The 16,368-nt window shown below is 39.8% G+C and overlaps 1 protein-coding gene across 2 annotated transcripts in view; it reads right to left on the bottom strand.

The window, feature by feature from the left end:
* The window catches only part of SETDB1 (SET domain bifurcated histone lysine methyltransferase 1), a 32,870-nt gene that overhangs the window by 12,437 nt on the left and 4,065 nt on the right, over positions 1-16,368 (bottom strand). For both annotated transcript variants that reach the window (XM_072428261.1, XM_072428262.1), the window contains exons 2-15: positions 15,526-15,739; positions 14,908-15,065; positions 13,542-13,582; positions 11,462-11,540; positions 11,175-11,360; positions 10,086-10,287; positions 9,547-9,620; positions 8,730-8,920; positions 8,215-8,344; positions 7,941-8,067; positions 7,424-7,708; positions 2,378-2,956; positions 1,026-1,142; positions 319-488 (exon numbers count right to left, since the gene is read on the bottom strand). In XM_072428261.1, coding sequence (XP_072284362.1) covers positions 319-488; positions 1,026-1,142; positions 2,378-2,956; positions 7,424-7,708; positions 7,941-8,067; positions 8,215-8,344; positions 8,730-8,920; positions 9,547-9,620; positions 10,086-10,287; positions 11,175-11,360; positions 11,462-11,540; positions 13,542-13,582; positions 14,908-15,065; positions 15,526-15,737 — 2,551 coding nt within the window. In that variant the 5' untranslated portion in view covers positions 15,738-15,739. The remainder of the gene's footprint in view (positions 1-318; positions 489-1,025; positions 1,143-2,377; positions 2,957-7,423; positions 7,709-7,940; positions 8,068-8,214; positions 8,345-8,729; positions 8,921-9,546; positions 9,621-10,085; positions 10,288-11,174; positions 11,361-11,461; positions 11,541-13,541; positions 13,583-14,907; positions 15,066-15,525; positions 15,740-16,368) is intronic.

Below are 16,368 nucleotides of genomic sequence, written 5' to 3'. Positions count from 1 at the left end.
TGGGTAAAAAGAAGGGTTATAGTCGACACAAAGGTTTCCACCAGTGTTGCTGAGTGTATTAGGATTTGGTGATATGGTTTCTGGTGACAGTGAATTATTAAGCTACTCAAAACTCTGACCCTTCCCTTTCAAATGAACACATGACCAAATACCTAGGATTTAGGCCATGTAAGCAGCATTAGAGGAACTAGCAATATTTTAACAGCAAAGTTATAAATTTAGGTTTATTATTCTTTACTGTACTGACATTAAATCTACTTTCATTTCTAATATATAGAGTTTTCTTTTTAAGGTAACCCCTAGGTAAAATAACTGCACCTGCGTATATACAGACGAAGGAGCCCTTTGCAATGTCATCCAGACAACGAATACCCCATCCTTTGTTTTGCGTTTTGAAGAGCTGGAGACGGACTTGAAGGCCGTGCTGCACCAAGCGATTAGTACACATATTTACATTGCATTTACATCTCTTGTTACATTCATAGACCCTGAAATAAAAAAGGAAAAAAGTTAAGACACAAGTGTTTGTAGACATGCTTTCTGCAACTATTCTGGTAAAGTATATGCCTATATATTTCTCTAATAAAAAAAGCACATTTCCCATGTCTGACCCATGTTTTAAGTAAAGCATGCAAAGTAAATAGAGGACTGAGTATTTAAACATGGCAAAACAACAGGTCCTCTTTAAAGACCCTACGCCTTTAGTATACAGTCACCTTTCTTCAACTCCCTGCCACTCTGTTCAGTTGTTAAGGGAAAATAATTAATGGCTTCAGAGTATGATTGGCCATGGGATGGCACTAATGTTTAGTGACTGGTCTCTGGTCACATGGGAACAGGACAACAGTGGACCAGGTGAACTAGGACCCCTGGAGGGAATCTATATTAGCTGGTGGTGTCACAAAATCATTATCAGAAACCCAAAGGTGCTATAACCATTATCAAATAAAACTACAGCAAAATCCTTTCATTTAATCACAAGCCTGGGTATACTGGTGCACTTAGTTCTAGCTATCTGCCTTTACCCTGTGGGAAGACACTCTTCAAGACGTTTGTGTTGGTATCCAGCTTGTGTGTTGACTTGCCCCCCAGGTGTGCAGCGAGTGGCATCTAATGTCAACTGGTGACAGGCACATTTGGACCTGAAATAAAAAGTATCACATTTAGTGAAAAAGATTGATATGAAAGATACATATATATTGTGCTCGCTACATAATTTAATATACTGGCCACACTGTCTAAGTAGCTATCAAACATGTCAGTGCAGCATATACAAAACTGCCCTGTCTATATTTTGCTGTCTTGCACCTTTGACACTTCCAGGAATGTAGGAGGCCTTGCATAAAGCAAGTCTAGTAAATGAGTAGGTAAGTACTCCCACTGTGCCACTTCTGTGCTTTAGAGTCACAGACCAGCAGCTAACTAGCAGCAAGATCTGGCATTGTAAAGAGACAGGGTTACTAAGGCTAACCTGCCTAATGCGTGCTTTTTTATGAAAAAAAAAAAATTATAAAAATTTAAACCATTAAAAGTCCAAGTTGATTCTGAGGTAGGCAATAATCCTTAATACAGAAAAGTATAATGTACTGTGTTAAAGTACATTTATCTTTCAACTTTCACCTGTACTTACATGCAAGTAGTCCACCCTATCCATGCATGTGTTGGCCCAAAATAAGACCAAGCTCCCACAGAAAACAATGTTTGACTTATCTATAAATTTGGCCCATCTCTGCTCTCAGTCAGGCCAGGTACATGTGAAACGATGCTTGTTAAATTGTCAGCAAACACAAAACACTAGGGGTGTTTTATACATTTCCCCACTTCATCAATATGGTAATAACGTTTCACATTTTCCACTTTTTATTATTATTAATTTCTGATGCAGTGATGACTGATTACTGAGCTGGCTTCTTGAAAGGATCACAGCACCCTTCCTCAGTAACCCTTTCACAACCCGTCACCTTGGAAATACAAAAATGCCTTGATGGGTGCCATTTCATTCAGAAGGCATAAAAATCTAGGTAGGTTATCCTAAGTATGTGGGTTTGATGCCTTCATGATGGAAATAACTGAAAATCAGCAAAAAGGGCAGTCCAGGGACAGTCAGGTAGGAAGGAAGGGCCTAGATTATACAGGAAATTATACAGGAAAGGAGACAAACAACATCCTACTTGCTGCAGCTGTAGAAGCTCCCAGAGTGCATTGAAATCAGAATAAGCAATTTCAGTACAGCAGAGGAGCCAGTACAATAGTGCAAGACTGAAGTCAGATTTTCGGCTTTTCTCTAGCATTTTACACCATAAAAAAAAAAAAAAAAAAGCCAAGACAACTACAAATGCATCAGGTCTTCCTAAATATACAAACTCCCAAATCTAACCTGTCTCGGCATCCATCTGTGCAGTCACATCCCACCAGAAAGTCCCAGCCTGTATTAATATATACTCCTCTCCCGGGAATGCGTTCCTTACTATACGCCACCCGTGGAGGAGGGGTTCTGTCTATCTCATTGACACAAGAGAGTGGCACATCTTCTTTGCCATATGTGATATCAGGGATATAGTAGAAAGGTTTCTGAGGTTGGAACTTGCGGTCCACCATAACATATGGGTCCAAGCAGAACATTTCCAAGAACATCATGTCACAGTTTGTCTCAAAAATGTAACGCTCGATCTCAGGCATTGTGCGCAGACTAAGCCCGCATGGCGTTTTGTAGAGGACATGGAATCCCAGCTTGCGGTTCACCCGCCTCCGTGCAGTCATGCGGCGGAAGTCATACAGCAGTGGTACCAGCAGAGGGTTCTTGCCCCGATGTGATACAGCACGGACGCGGGACAAGCAAGAGTAGCTACAGATGTGAGGTAGGTAAAAGAGCTTCTCCATGGGAGCTTTATATGTGATCTCTGTTGGCACAGTGTTGGTCTGGACGACTTGGAACTGTGTCACATTGGCCACAAACCTGAAGAAAAAAAAGAAATGGATCATAAATTATGACCATTCAAACTGCAAAACTACCTTAAAAGCAGAAATGGTAATGTGAATGTGATATGATGACATTCATAAGATTCTCATAATTATATTGCATACATACAGTTAAAAAGCCTTCAGGCACTGGCTGTAAATCTTTGAGGCACACTTATAAAGCTACCAATCAGCATAATCGCAAGCAAAGTAAAAGGTGTTTCCTCGGATTGTATCATTATGATATGTTTTTCAAAGAACTGATCGTATAAAATCAATATGCCATTTTACAAATGTGTTGGGCTATAAGTAAATCAGATTTAGAAAACTAGAAAACAAAATCATGATCTGTTATCAGAACAGCAACACAAAGATCAGTTGCTGAAGTGCATGATGTTAAATCGGGGAGAAAGAGGACTAAAAGAATTGAGCAAATCTTCTGCTTGTACATTCAATGACTGGTCAGTGACGTGTTGCTGTACCGCAGCAGAAAGAAAACATTGGCTGGAGCTCAGCTTCAAAATCTTTTTATAGCCAATTTTTTAGAACTTTTCAGTAAAATCACAGTGCCATTCCCTTCAACGATGCAGTATTGGTTGGCCAAGTTACCAATAAACAGGTCCAAGTGTTGTAACATGGACACAGAAAAAGAGGAACACCTAAATTATTTCAAATACTGATTTTCAGACAGGCAACCTTTGAAAGTTTCAGGGTTTGCATTGTTGTGTTAAGAACTCTACACAAAGTTTTTCTAAACACTTTATGCCAAAAGCCATACAAGCTCATTGGTAGGGAACATATTTTGCAAGCAAAAGTGACCCAGTCAGTTGTTTAATAACAGATGTAGAATTCTTCTACCATCATTTCATTCAAGCACTGCAGCCTCTGTCAGGCATTTACCGTTTTTAGGAGTGTCAGATGGCCATTTCTGCCATCACATACAGATAAGTCCATAAATATTTGGACGGAGACAACTTTTTTTTCTAATTTTGGTTCTGTACATTACCACAATTAATTTTTAATGAAACAACTCAGATGTAGCTGAACTTTCAGCTTTAATTCAGTAGGTTAAACAAAAATATAGCATAAAAATGTGAGGAACTAAAGCCTTTTTTTAACAAAATCATTTCATTTCAGGGGCTTAAAAGAAATTGGACAAATTAAAAAGCTGAAAATAAAATGTCCATTTCTAATACTTGGTTGAAAAACCTTTGCTGGCAATGACAGCCTGTAGTCTTGAACTCATGGACATCACCAGATGCTGGGTTTCCTCCTTTTTAATGCTCTGCCAGGCCTTTACTGCAGCGGCTTTCAGTTGTTGGTTGTTTGTGGGCCTTTCTGTCCGAAGTTTAGTCTTCAACAAGTGAAGTGCATGCTCAATTGGGTTCAGATTAGGTGACTGACTTGGCCATTCAAGAATATTCCACTTCTTTGCTTTAACCCCCCTAGCAGTAATCCCGAGTGAGACTCGTGGTGGATTTCACTTGCAAAAAGCAGTAATCCCGAGTCATACTCGGGTTAAGTTTAGAAGCCCCCCCTTACCTTTGCCCCGCACTCCAGCATCTAATGGTCCTGCTGTGATGCCGGGACGTTTCTGAATTAGGGGGCATGGCCGGGCAGGAAATTGAAAAGCAAACTACCGAGTAATCTGCTTTTAAATACCACCTGGGGTCCCAGCCACACCGCTGCTCGCATCAGCAGTTAGATGCGAAGCACAATGCAGGACTTCTGCATTGTGCATCACATCTAACTGCTGATGCAAGCAACAATAGTAAATTCTGGGGGTAGTGCCAGCGGAATTTACTATTGCTGCTCGCATCACCCGGAAGATGCGATGCACAATGCAGAAGGTATGCATTGTGCTTTGCATCTCCCTGGAGATGGGAGCACCAGCAGCATCGGTGTCCCCAGGAGGCAGGGTGTCCCCACTCGCATTACCAGGAAGGATGTGACATCTTCTTGATGTGAGTTGTGATGTATTCGAGGGGCGTGGCCGGGCGGGAAATTTAAAAGCAGATTACAATGTAATCTGCTTTTAAATGGTCTTTACAGTACAAAAACACCACACAACATAAATTAAAAATAAAAGTACACATTTTAGTGCACTAAATATCATTACCCAGTGCCCTGATTTACATTTATTCCGGACCATTTGACATTTTTTGATAAATTAGTTTTTTTGATAAATTACATTGTTGTGGTCTATTATTTCATTATTTTTTATAATTATTTTTTATAATTTTGGATTATAATATAATAAAGAAATATAATTATTATACCCAGATGTTATTCCTAAGAAATACAGGCCCACAATATAAACAAAAATTTAAATGCAAAAAAATTAGGATCACTTTTTGCATCAAAAAACTAACAGAATTAGAACGCTAGGGGGATTAATAAACTCCTGGGTTGCTTTGGCTGTATGTTTTGGGTTATTGTCCATCTGTATTATGAAACGCTCCCCAATCAATGTGACTGCATTTAGCTGGATTTGAGCAGACGATAGGTCTCTGAACACCTCAGAATTCATTTGGCTGCTTCTTGTCCTGTGTCACATCATGAACCTTCCACATACAAGTACTCCCCCTCAAATCAACTCCAGGCCTTTTATTTTCTTAATTAATAATGACATAAAGAATGAATTGCCCACACCAGCCCATGAAATAGCCTTTGAGGTAATTGTCCAATTACTTTTGAGCCCCTGAATTGAAGTGAATGTGTAAAAAAAGGTTTTAGTTCCTCACATTTTAATGCAATCATTTTGTTCAACCCACTGAATTTAAGCTGAAAGTCTGCAGTTCAACTGCATCTGAGTTGTTCCATTTAAAAATTAATTGTGGTAATGTACATAACCAAAATTAGAAAAAAGTTAGGTTCATAAATATTTAAATATAACTGTATGTAGAATCCTGACAGTGGAAAAATCAAGAGGCGATACCTCTTATTGCCGAGTCAGTTCTCACCGTTATATTTGCCCAATGCTGACTAGCAATCAGATTTTTCTTTAACTCTTCAAGGGTTAAATGCATGAATACCAAGGAATCAAAAATTCAGCCATTGTACAGGAACAGTTTGAAAATAAATTTGGTTTGGCGGACTAGTTTTCAGGTACCATTTTATTCCCCTCCCTGTAAAAAAAAAAATACTGGCAATCCTGGGTTACAGACTGCCTGGCCAAGAAAATATTTACTAAGTTACATTAAATAAATATATATATATATATATATATATATATATATATATATATATAACCTAACTGTAAATATTCGGTTTACAGATCCCAGCAACTGAAGCTAAGCATGGCATACACAAGTACATAAGCTTATGCAAGAAGGTTATACTAAACCAGTCAATCTTTTTACCATAGGAGAACCCCTTAAAACAACTTCAGGTTTTCAGGTAACCCCTGCCAAACTGACTATATCCACAGCTCACAGCACACTAGTGTCATGGTCAGTGAGAAGAATGCCTCTTACATTGCTGGCCAGTGGGAAGGCAGCCACCCTTACAGATAGCCAAAAAGATCATTGGTTTCAGTGAAACAGACCGGAGAGAATTAAATGGCTAAAAGAACCCTTGGAACCTCTGGAGGAACCCTGGTTGAGAACCTCTGTACTAGACAGTACTATCTAAGGTTTGAATTAGACAGCGTGAACATCAAGATAGGCAAATGCTGTTGTGTCGTTTCTTTAAATGGTCTAAGTGCTCTGGGAATTCTTTTATGCAATGACTGTTTATGTGTAAAACATGCAATCCGTACATATGTTAAAAAAAAGGAAACAGGACTTCAGTCAATGACTCTGATTTATTAAAGCTTGCCAAGGCTGGAGAAGATACACTTTCATTAGTAACCTGGGTAATCCAGCAAACCTGGAATGGATTTCTTAAAAGTCATTTGCCGTTTGTTAGCAAATGTTTTCAATTCTGGACCAGATCCATTTTAGGTTTGTTGGATCACCAAGGTTCATTGATGAAAGTTTATCCTCTCCAGTCTTGCAGAGCTTTAATAAATCAGGGCCAGTAAGTAAAGCAGCAGACTGCACACAAGCAATTGGCTTGCATGTGACATCAGTGTGAGACTTTATGTGATGATTCAGAGTTCATTGATAGATGTATTTGACCTCCAACTGACCTTTTAAACAAACTGCTTCACCCAACTGAAAAATGGCTTTAGTGTGCACATTTACTTGTATGAGGAGAAAAACAATCTTGCAATAACAACATGACAGAGACCCTGACAATGTTAAGAAAAAAAAATAAATTTGCCAACAGCAAGATCACAGCTAAGAGTGAACTTTATAAGCACTGGACAGGGTATTACTATCTGCACTGCACCTAATATAGGGCGGTGAACTCTTAAGACAAAGCCTGTTTGTGAATCTAAGGGAGGGTACCTGGAAGTAATATTCGTATACCTTATTCCCCATGTGGCTGCATTGTGGACAGTTAAAGACAGAAATCTTACCTTTGAGTCTGTAATTGAATAGGTTGGTTAGTCTGAATAGTGTGTACTGTTGGAATAGCCTGTAAGGTTTGGATAACATGACCAGTCTGAATTTGCATTTGGTTGGTTTGATTCTGCTGACCACTTCGAACATTGGAAGGCTGTGGAGGCTGTGGAGGTTGCGGAGGCTGGGGAGGCTGCTCACTGGGTACAGGAGACGATGGATTGGAGCCCGAAGAACCTGGCCGGAACGATGTACTTTTCTTTGCCACTTGCTTCTTTGACTGAGCTTGCTGGCTATCAGAGCTAAAAAAAGACAGGCAACATTCTAAGTCTGTGGTGTCCTGCAGTAGTCCTGAGCCCAGAACTGGGCTTTACAAATAAACCAAAAAGAAAGAATTCTGTTAGGCAGGTGGATTTCTCTCTGTGATCCACCCTAAAATACATACAAAACCATATTAACCAATTAATCCTGAAACACGTCTATCCTACCAATACTGAGACTTCTGGGAAGTATGAGCCGATAGGGAAAACTTACTCTGTATCGATAAGTTGGGGTGATGGAATAGACTGGGGTGAGCTTGGAGCTGTAGGCTTATAAGGAGATTCACTTCCAGTAAGATCATGTGTGTACTGCACCACAGGTCCTTTACTCCTCACTGCACCTGCAAATGCAACAAAAATGTCCATCAGATTTACTTTTTGCCAAATTATATCATTGAAATTTCTTAGCGATGTTAAAACCAGTAAGCAACTGAATTCCAAATTGTTACTGCTCTATTCCTCCACAAGACATCCCCATGTTAACTCACCCACATTGGGTCGTGTTCGTGGCTGTCCTGCCTGCTTTTTCTCCTGAGTGGAAGCTGTAGAGGTCTTCATGCTGAACATGGGCTCTAAACGAGTGGACCCACGGTAGATCCACTCGCAACGCTTGTCATCCTGCAAATGGCATCATCATATTTTATACACTGGAGATTACGCTAAAGAATAGTCAAAAGAATCTAATTAGGTGGGCTGCCCTTCTTTCTCATATAATTTAAGGGGTAAGAGCACTTTTAGTTAAAAAATATTTCCAAACTGACTTCCCACCATCCTTTGCAGGTAAACACTTAAAGAGGCATTGCCATCAAGAAAAAGGCTGCTTGCAGTACTCATGTGCTGCAGAGAACAATTTGGGTGCAAGGAAGACATAGCTACATTTCATGGACCTATAAAGTTAACATGAATTCCTCTAAAAAACACAGTGGGGACATTATGGTCGGCAAGGAACAATTGACTGCTGTGGGTAACACAGGAGATCCACTTTCAAACTTCAACTTCTTACCAAGAATAGGATCTTCACCAAGCTTCCATCCACTTCTTCCACTTTGGACTTCCACCAGGTGCCCTCCCACTCTGTCTTTATCAGCTGACCACTCTTGAGCAGCACCATAGGGCGGTTGGGGTACGCAGTGACATATTCTTCAATAAAGTCCCGGCAGGACACATCTTCAATATCTTCCCAGGTTTTAATCACTGGAAAGCAAAAAGAAAGTGAACCATTAAAGAAACCAGAGCGCATGATCTGTTCTAGAAGCCCATGTTTGTGCTGAACTGTCAATGTAATTAATCACAAGCAACCCTGGAGAATATCTTCCTCCTGCACTGATGACTGCAAAAAGCAGCACATATGTATCACTTACAGGGACCATTGGTCTGTAAAATAAAATTGAAAAAAAAATGCAAATTTCTCTAGGAGCCAAATCCACCAAGTGAAAATGCTTTTATGGAGCACAACCTGTACCTGCAGTAGAATTGTAAAAAAAAAAAGACTTTCAAAAAGCAGTGTACAAGGCAGTTTAGAGGCTGTCCTTAACGTGTGTTGTGCTACTTTTTTTTGGATGCAGAACACCCTATCGAGGCGTGTTTGAGGCAAATCAGGTCATCAGCTTGGTAAATGTTTTACATCTAGATCCATTCCAGGTTTTCCCATGATAGTCTATCGTCTCCACTCTAGGAGAGCTTTTTTTAATTAAACCCAATTGGTACTATTTACAGACTATTAGCTCAAAGCAAATGAAATCCAAGTAATCTTCTCAATAGTCTTTTCTGGGTATTGTGCAGAATTTAACCCCCACATGACAAGAAGGATTAACACTTACATGGCCTGCAAATTGGATACAGTTCTGAGTGCGTAACGTAGGAAGCATAGCCATCATCAAAGAAGATCAGAAATCTAGGAAATAAAAGACAAAATATTAAAAAAGAATCCACAGCACCTTATACGGTTAACTCTTCTAAAAAAAGAATCAAGTGTCCGAAAATTTTACAAAAAGACACAACTTACACGGCTTACATTGCTTTTCAAGTCCACCGTCAACCACCTCTTACAACATTGTGATCCCTGATAAAGGGGGTTTTAGCCTTCCAAACCTATTTTTTTTGGTGTTTTGTTTGGCGTTTAGGAGATCAGTGTCCACCAGAATTCACCTACCTTTTCTATGCATTAAACTGCATATAGTATATGCCGATGTATTGTCAAAAACAATCTAGTAATCAGGCGAAGAAATATGAATAGCTTATTATGTCATAACCATGTCACTACTACAAGAAGACAATATGCCATTAAATGAATAAATATTTAAACAATTTCAGAGTGATGCAATACACAAATGAGACTCTTAAGCCTGAGTGACAATACCTCATTTTATTCTTGCTGCTTGGAGGTTCCGCTATGATGCCAGCATAGAGCCATACCTGGTTGCCATCTTTGTACCTGGCCACCACCCTACTCCCAACAAACAATTTATCCAGTGGTGGGTGGTAGTCATAGGCTATATGGTTGCCAGACAGCAGGCTCTTTCCTTTGTTGTCAAATTTCACTTTGTATTTTTTACCTGGTCCTACAAAACAAACAGGAGACAAATGAAAAAAATGAAAAATAGTTCATATGCCTACAATTAGTTACAGAACATAGCCCTATCCAGAAAACGCTAATCTATGTGTGTGGGTAAGTAAGTCAACAGGGTTCTGCTTTTAAGCTGACTGTCGAGATAAAGCCTATTTAGGCCATCCCTGGCTAAAGCACTATTTAAAAGGTGGAACTACAGTAAAATCCCCCAAATACTCACCTTAATCCATAGTCATATGACTTGATGGGTGCTAAGTCTTCTGGGTTTTGAACTGCTGAGTGTAAGGAATATCGGGTGCCCTCATAATTGCCTGAGTGGCATTTTTTTTTACTGGCTGTCCAGTGACAAGGTACTCTTTGGCTCCAGAAGATGATATCACTACCAAAGGTCAGTAACAAGAATAACGGGCATCAGGTATGGACAAGAAGTGTTAAATATCAGGTCACCATTCCCAGAGTGCCAGCAAGGGATAAAATGATAGGAGCAGGATGAGGCAAGAACCAGAATCAGGGAAGGTAAAATATTATTAGAGTAGACTGAGGCTGCATTGGAATTTTTTTTTAAGGCCCAAATTAAGTGTAGCTTAAGAACAACTGCTCGTTGGTGCAAAACTTTTGCTATTAGTTTTTGGATTTTATGGAAAGAATTTAAGATGCAAACCAGTATAAAAGAACAATATGTATCAAAGTACAGGAATTTGAAATAAGCCCTGACAAAAATTCCTGTTTATGCAATGTTGTGCTATAACTATAATGACTGAGCTTAAAAACTGTGTAGCTGGACAAAGTGAGAAACACATTTTGTGATCACTGACTCTACAACATCAGCTGCTACTTTTTCCTGCACTTCATAAACACCTCTACAACCCAAGCACTTACCAACCATCTGAATGGAAATCAGGGTTCCTTTGTGCCATGTTTTGGTCCTCTTCTTACCAAGTATTCTCATACCCACAACAAGGTCTCCATCCTTTACTACATCATTGGCTGTGCCAGTCTGGTTGGGACCACCCACAGAACTTGAAGGTGAAGAAGGATGAGAAGACAATCGAGTCTGGGGTCCATCTAAAATAAAATAAAAAAAATAGTTTTTTTTTTGGTAACTATAAGAGCTTGGGGTTGTTTTCATTTTAAGGTTTATATGAAAAAGCAGTACTCTAGCATACCAGACTTCTTGTGGATGGCTTCCACCAAATTCTGTACATCTTGTTGGCACCTCTTCATGGCTGCCACAGCATCTTTTAACTAAATGTTTAGAAATGAAAATCAGAAAAATGCCCTCCAAGCAGCATTACACAGGCAATATAGGTCATTGTAGGACAAAGAGTGAATGCACTATGCAGAGATCCTGAGATCCAGCAGATCCTGACTATCTAATAAACACTCATGGCTGCCCTGATGTACATGGCCACTCATGGCTGCCCACTATACACAGAAAAAAAGGTTTATAAACTCTAGAAAAATACATTCCTTTCAAATCTGGCCTATATACAAAGTTAAATTTCATATACAAGAACTATTTTAGCTGCATAAGTATTTCTGCTCATCCAGTGTTGCAATATACAGCTCTGCTACACAACAAGGCTCTGTCTGGCAGGGGAAAAGACTTTTAGATCTTTCTCTTCTACAATTAAGTAGCAATTACAGGTCTTGTCCCTCCTACTGTGACTGGACAGTGAAAGAAGAAGCCTCACACTGGTGGACTGCACTTTGTAATTCTGCTCTACTTTCATCAGTCTGTTCCTTGTAAGCATAACTAGAGATATAACTGAATGGTTGCTTCTTCCACTGCTATCAGGAATGTATTGGATGAATACTATATTGAACCATGTTTTTTTTTTGTTTTTAATATGCCAGAATGCTTGATCCAAAATGTTCCGTGTGTCTATCCAGTTTATATTATACTTCTTGCTTGAGCAGATGAGAATTTAAGTCTGTACTCTTTCTATCAAACAAAAGATCCTGCAGCTCCTAAGCCTTGAATTTTATTAATAAAATATAGCAGACCCTATAACTATTAGAATTACGATGTTGTACCTCTTCGGGACACAGGATGCTGGCACGTCACGCTCCCTAGGTGGAGCCAATACAGTAAAACCTCCCAACAATGCAGAAAAATAAGATGCACTTAGTTCACTTAGCCACTTGGCGTCAATACCACTGTACAACAAAGGATCCTATTTAGCACAGTGCTACTGCCACCCAGTTGCTGATTGAAGTAACTACAATTCGACTTCTAAACTATGGGTTTAGGGCAGGGGTGTCAAACTCTGGCCCATAAGGTTCTTTTTATTTTTGCCCCCCATGGGGAATTCTAAAGATGAATTGCATATGGCCCACCTGCTACTACGTATTGCAGCAAACTATGCCGCTACTACAATTCACGGCATCATTCACATCACTGCGTGGCCCCACATTGTTGTTCTGTTCCATAGACGCAAGTAATGCCGGGAATTGCAGTCTCGGCATCACTCACATCTATGTGACAAATGAGAGATCTCTGCCCCTCCCCGCCCGTCTCACACATCACAGGCGATCGCACAGGCTACTCGAGTCCAGCCCGGCTGCACGTCTATAGGGATGCTGGGGATGTCTTTCTTTGTGAGAAGGCTACGTGTAACAGTGGAGAGTGGGGAGGGAGGCAGAGAGGACAGCACATCATTCTCATTCTATGACAGGTGAGCTGTATCTTTCCTGTCACTATAGTCTTGTAGTGCAATGCTCTGCCATTCTCATTAGCTTCAGTCACTTCAGGATATATATATATATAAATAAATATATATTTAGCATTTTTATTGTTGTTAGATCATTTTGATTAATAAAAAAAAAAATTTGAGTTTAAAATTAAAAAAAAAAAAAATTCTTAGGCCTCTTTTTCTGTTGTGGGCTTGTTCCGGATTTGAGTGTTGGGCGGGACCTCTGTTTCTGTGTGGGAAGGTTTTGTATCTGGTGAGAAAGAGAAACTTCAACTTTTTCAGTGGATTTCGGGTTTGGCCCCCGACTTGGTCTAAGTTTTTGGTTTCAGCCCTCTGTGTGTTTGAGTTTGACACCCCTGGTTTAGGTGATTGGAAAACATACCTACCCTGAGCATATGGGCGAGGTCCATACATGCACAACACAACCTTAGAACGTCACTGTGACACCATCTAACCTCTTTATAGATTACTTATACAAAAAGGTAGCATTTACTTATTAACTGAAAGCAAAGGAACAATAATTCTGTGAACTTGATAAAGTGTTACTCACCAGTCGTTTCTCTTTAGGAGTTTTACTAACAACTACTTCACCTGAGGAAAAAAAATATAATTATAATTAGGTATGAACATGTTCAATATTTCAAGGTTATACAATGATAGAGTGGCTCGAACCATCTTGCCCTTTTTTTTCTGTATTTAAGGAAATACGTTTATTGGACAGTTTATTAGGTACACCTTTCTAGTACAAAGTTGAAGCCAGTTTGCCTACAGAAATGCTGTAACTCTTCAAAGCGGAGATTCAGTAAGGTGCTGGAAACATTGGTCCATATTGGTACGAAAGCATTGCAGTTGCTGCAGATGTGTTTGCAGCACATCCATGATACCCATCTCCCATTCCACCACATCCCAAAGATGCTTTATTGAATAGAGATCTGGTGACTGTGGAGGCCATTTGGGTACAGTGACCTCATTGTTAAAGAAACAAGTTTGAGATGATCTGATATTTATGGCATGGCCATTCTCATCTGACCTCTGCAGTCTTCTCCCCAGCCCTTTTTAGCCGGGTGCACCTCCAGGCACTTTTGGTCACTTACTGAAAAAGTTGGTTCACAATACAGGGGCCGACACCCGCCTACAGTTTCTTCCCACCTAGCTTGGAAAACTTTTTGGGAGAAACACTGCTCTGACATTTACAGGGCATTTTTGGTTTGTTTGTAAACCCAACAGATGGTTGTATGAAAATCCCAGAGGATCAGGAGTTTCTGATATATTCAGACCTGTCTGTCTGGCACCAACAACCAGCCACTTGAATTTAAATCCATAAAGTTGCTGCCATGCAATTCACCAATTAGCTACCTGTGTAAACAAACAGTTTAATAGGTGTACCTAATAAAATGGCCAGTGGGTGTGTATAGTGGGTAATATAACAATAATTTTTATGCATTGCTTTTATGTTTTGCTTACTATACCCCTGTTGCAAAATCCTGTTCACAGATTTGCTCAGGCTAAAGCAATATTTGTTACAATCTGACAAAATGTAATAGGGCACATTTATAATTAAGCAGAGGGCCGATCACCACCTCTTTGTACTTTAATTTCTTTAAACCTGATCAATTTTAAAACTCCTTCCACCCCACCTTTTTTATGGTAATCAGGTTTGCAATTCAGTGATTTGATTTCTGTACCATAATTACCCAAAAGTGGTGATGAGAAACTCCAATATTTTTAAAAAAACAACTCATCAACATATTTGAACTTTAAGTAGGGGTTCATTACTGGGGATTGTGGCAAATAGTGAGGTGGAAGTTGTCTGAAACAAACACTACTGATCTCCACTGTGGCTATGTGCAGTGCTGTATACAAAATGAATAAATCTATTGTAATAAAAGAAGAAAAAAAAAAAGCATTTTCCCGACCTGATCCAACACTCATGACATCGTCATCGTCTTCATCTGGAATTTCAATGACTTCTACAGGTTTAGAAGATTCATCATCGTCTGAGCTAGTATCCTTGTATGCAATGCCCATCTCACTGTACAGTGTTTTCACCAGCATTTCACAGTTCTCAAGAGCCCTGCAATACATAGAATTGCCATGATATCGATCCAGGACCAAAACCATATCAAAGATCTCAAATGTTACATCATTTTCTAAGGTGACATCAGAAAGTCATGCTATGATTGGAATTGCTTACTGTAGTTTTACTGCACACTGTACTCTTCTCACAATGTGCATTGGAAGCTGCAGCACTTTAGCAATTAGCCTTACTATTACTGGCCCATCATTAAAATCGATACAGCTTTAAAGGACAATGACAAGCCTAAACAATCCACAACACATACTAATGAATTAAAGACTTTTTTTATACTTTTTATTGAAAAAGAGAAAGGCTACTTACAAGGCATTAAAGAACAATACAACTGATAAATTTGGTACCAATCCCTTTTATGCGTGACCATGTGATGGGAAAGTGCTACATGTAAAGCACAGATTTAATATTTTTTTTTTTTTTAATTAAGAGCCTAACACCTTACCTTGAAGCATTGTCACACAAGTTGTCCACATGAGCCACCTCCTCCTCCTTCTGCTTCACCAGTTGCTCCAGTTCCAATATTTGGGCTTTCCGCTGCTTCACAAACTCATTCTTCTCCACCTCTTTGTCTATAATCTCCTGAAGCTCCTTCATAGAGATGCCCAACTCCTCCTCCACAATGTTCTCCAGTTCGCCCATGTCTAATTCATCCATGGCTGTAGTGAACCAAAGTGAAAATGAGATTAAGTCAGTGGATTACAAATGGCACCAAAATGCAAGGTAATGTATTCATGTGTGTACATTTCAGTGCTGCACTCATGTTCCTGTACTGTAGTTTCCTCATAGAGATGTATGTGTCTGTCTACCAAGGCAGTAGGGTAACAGCCTAAAAAACAGCTGGAAAGTTACTTTTCTGGTCCTAAAGCTGAACTAGCACTAGCTCAGCAAAAATGTTCTGTAGCTAGGGATGACGTAAATAGTACCTCTGTGCAACCAGTTGTATGCACCATGGCCATCAGCTGATCTGGGCTGCCAACAGTTCTGCATTTTAAGGAGAGGAAGCTGAATAACCCCCACCCCACAACCCAGATTTTGAAGATAGAGAAGTGGAGAGTACTTGACAGTAAGGCATGTGATATGCAAAAGTGCAACTTACATCCACCTATGCCATAAACAAACATTGTGAAGCTAACCCTGCTGCAAGGGAACATTTTTCAGCTATTTCACTGCAAATCTCAGCATTGATAAGAAATTATCCCCCCCAAGGCTCTCCACAACCACCCTGAGGGCCGCCACAGGCTCCCCGAGACCATACCGAGGGCCGCCACAGGCTCCCCGAGACCAT

The sequence above is a fragment of the Pyxicephalus adspersus genome, chromosome 12 (genome assembly GCF_032062135.1).
Source record: "Pyxicephalus adspersus chromosome 12, UCB_Pads_2.0, whole genome shotgun sequence".
Lineage (NCBI taxonomy): Eukaryota > Metazoa > Chordata > Amphibia > Anura > Pyxicephalidae > Pyxicephalus > Pyxicephalus adspersus.
Note: the sequence above shows the minus strand (reverse complement) of the source record. Positions and strands in the feature narration are given on the sequence as shown.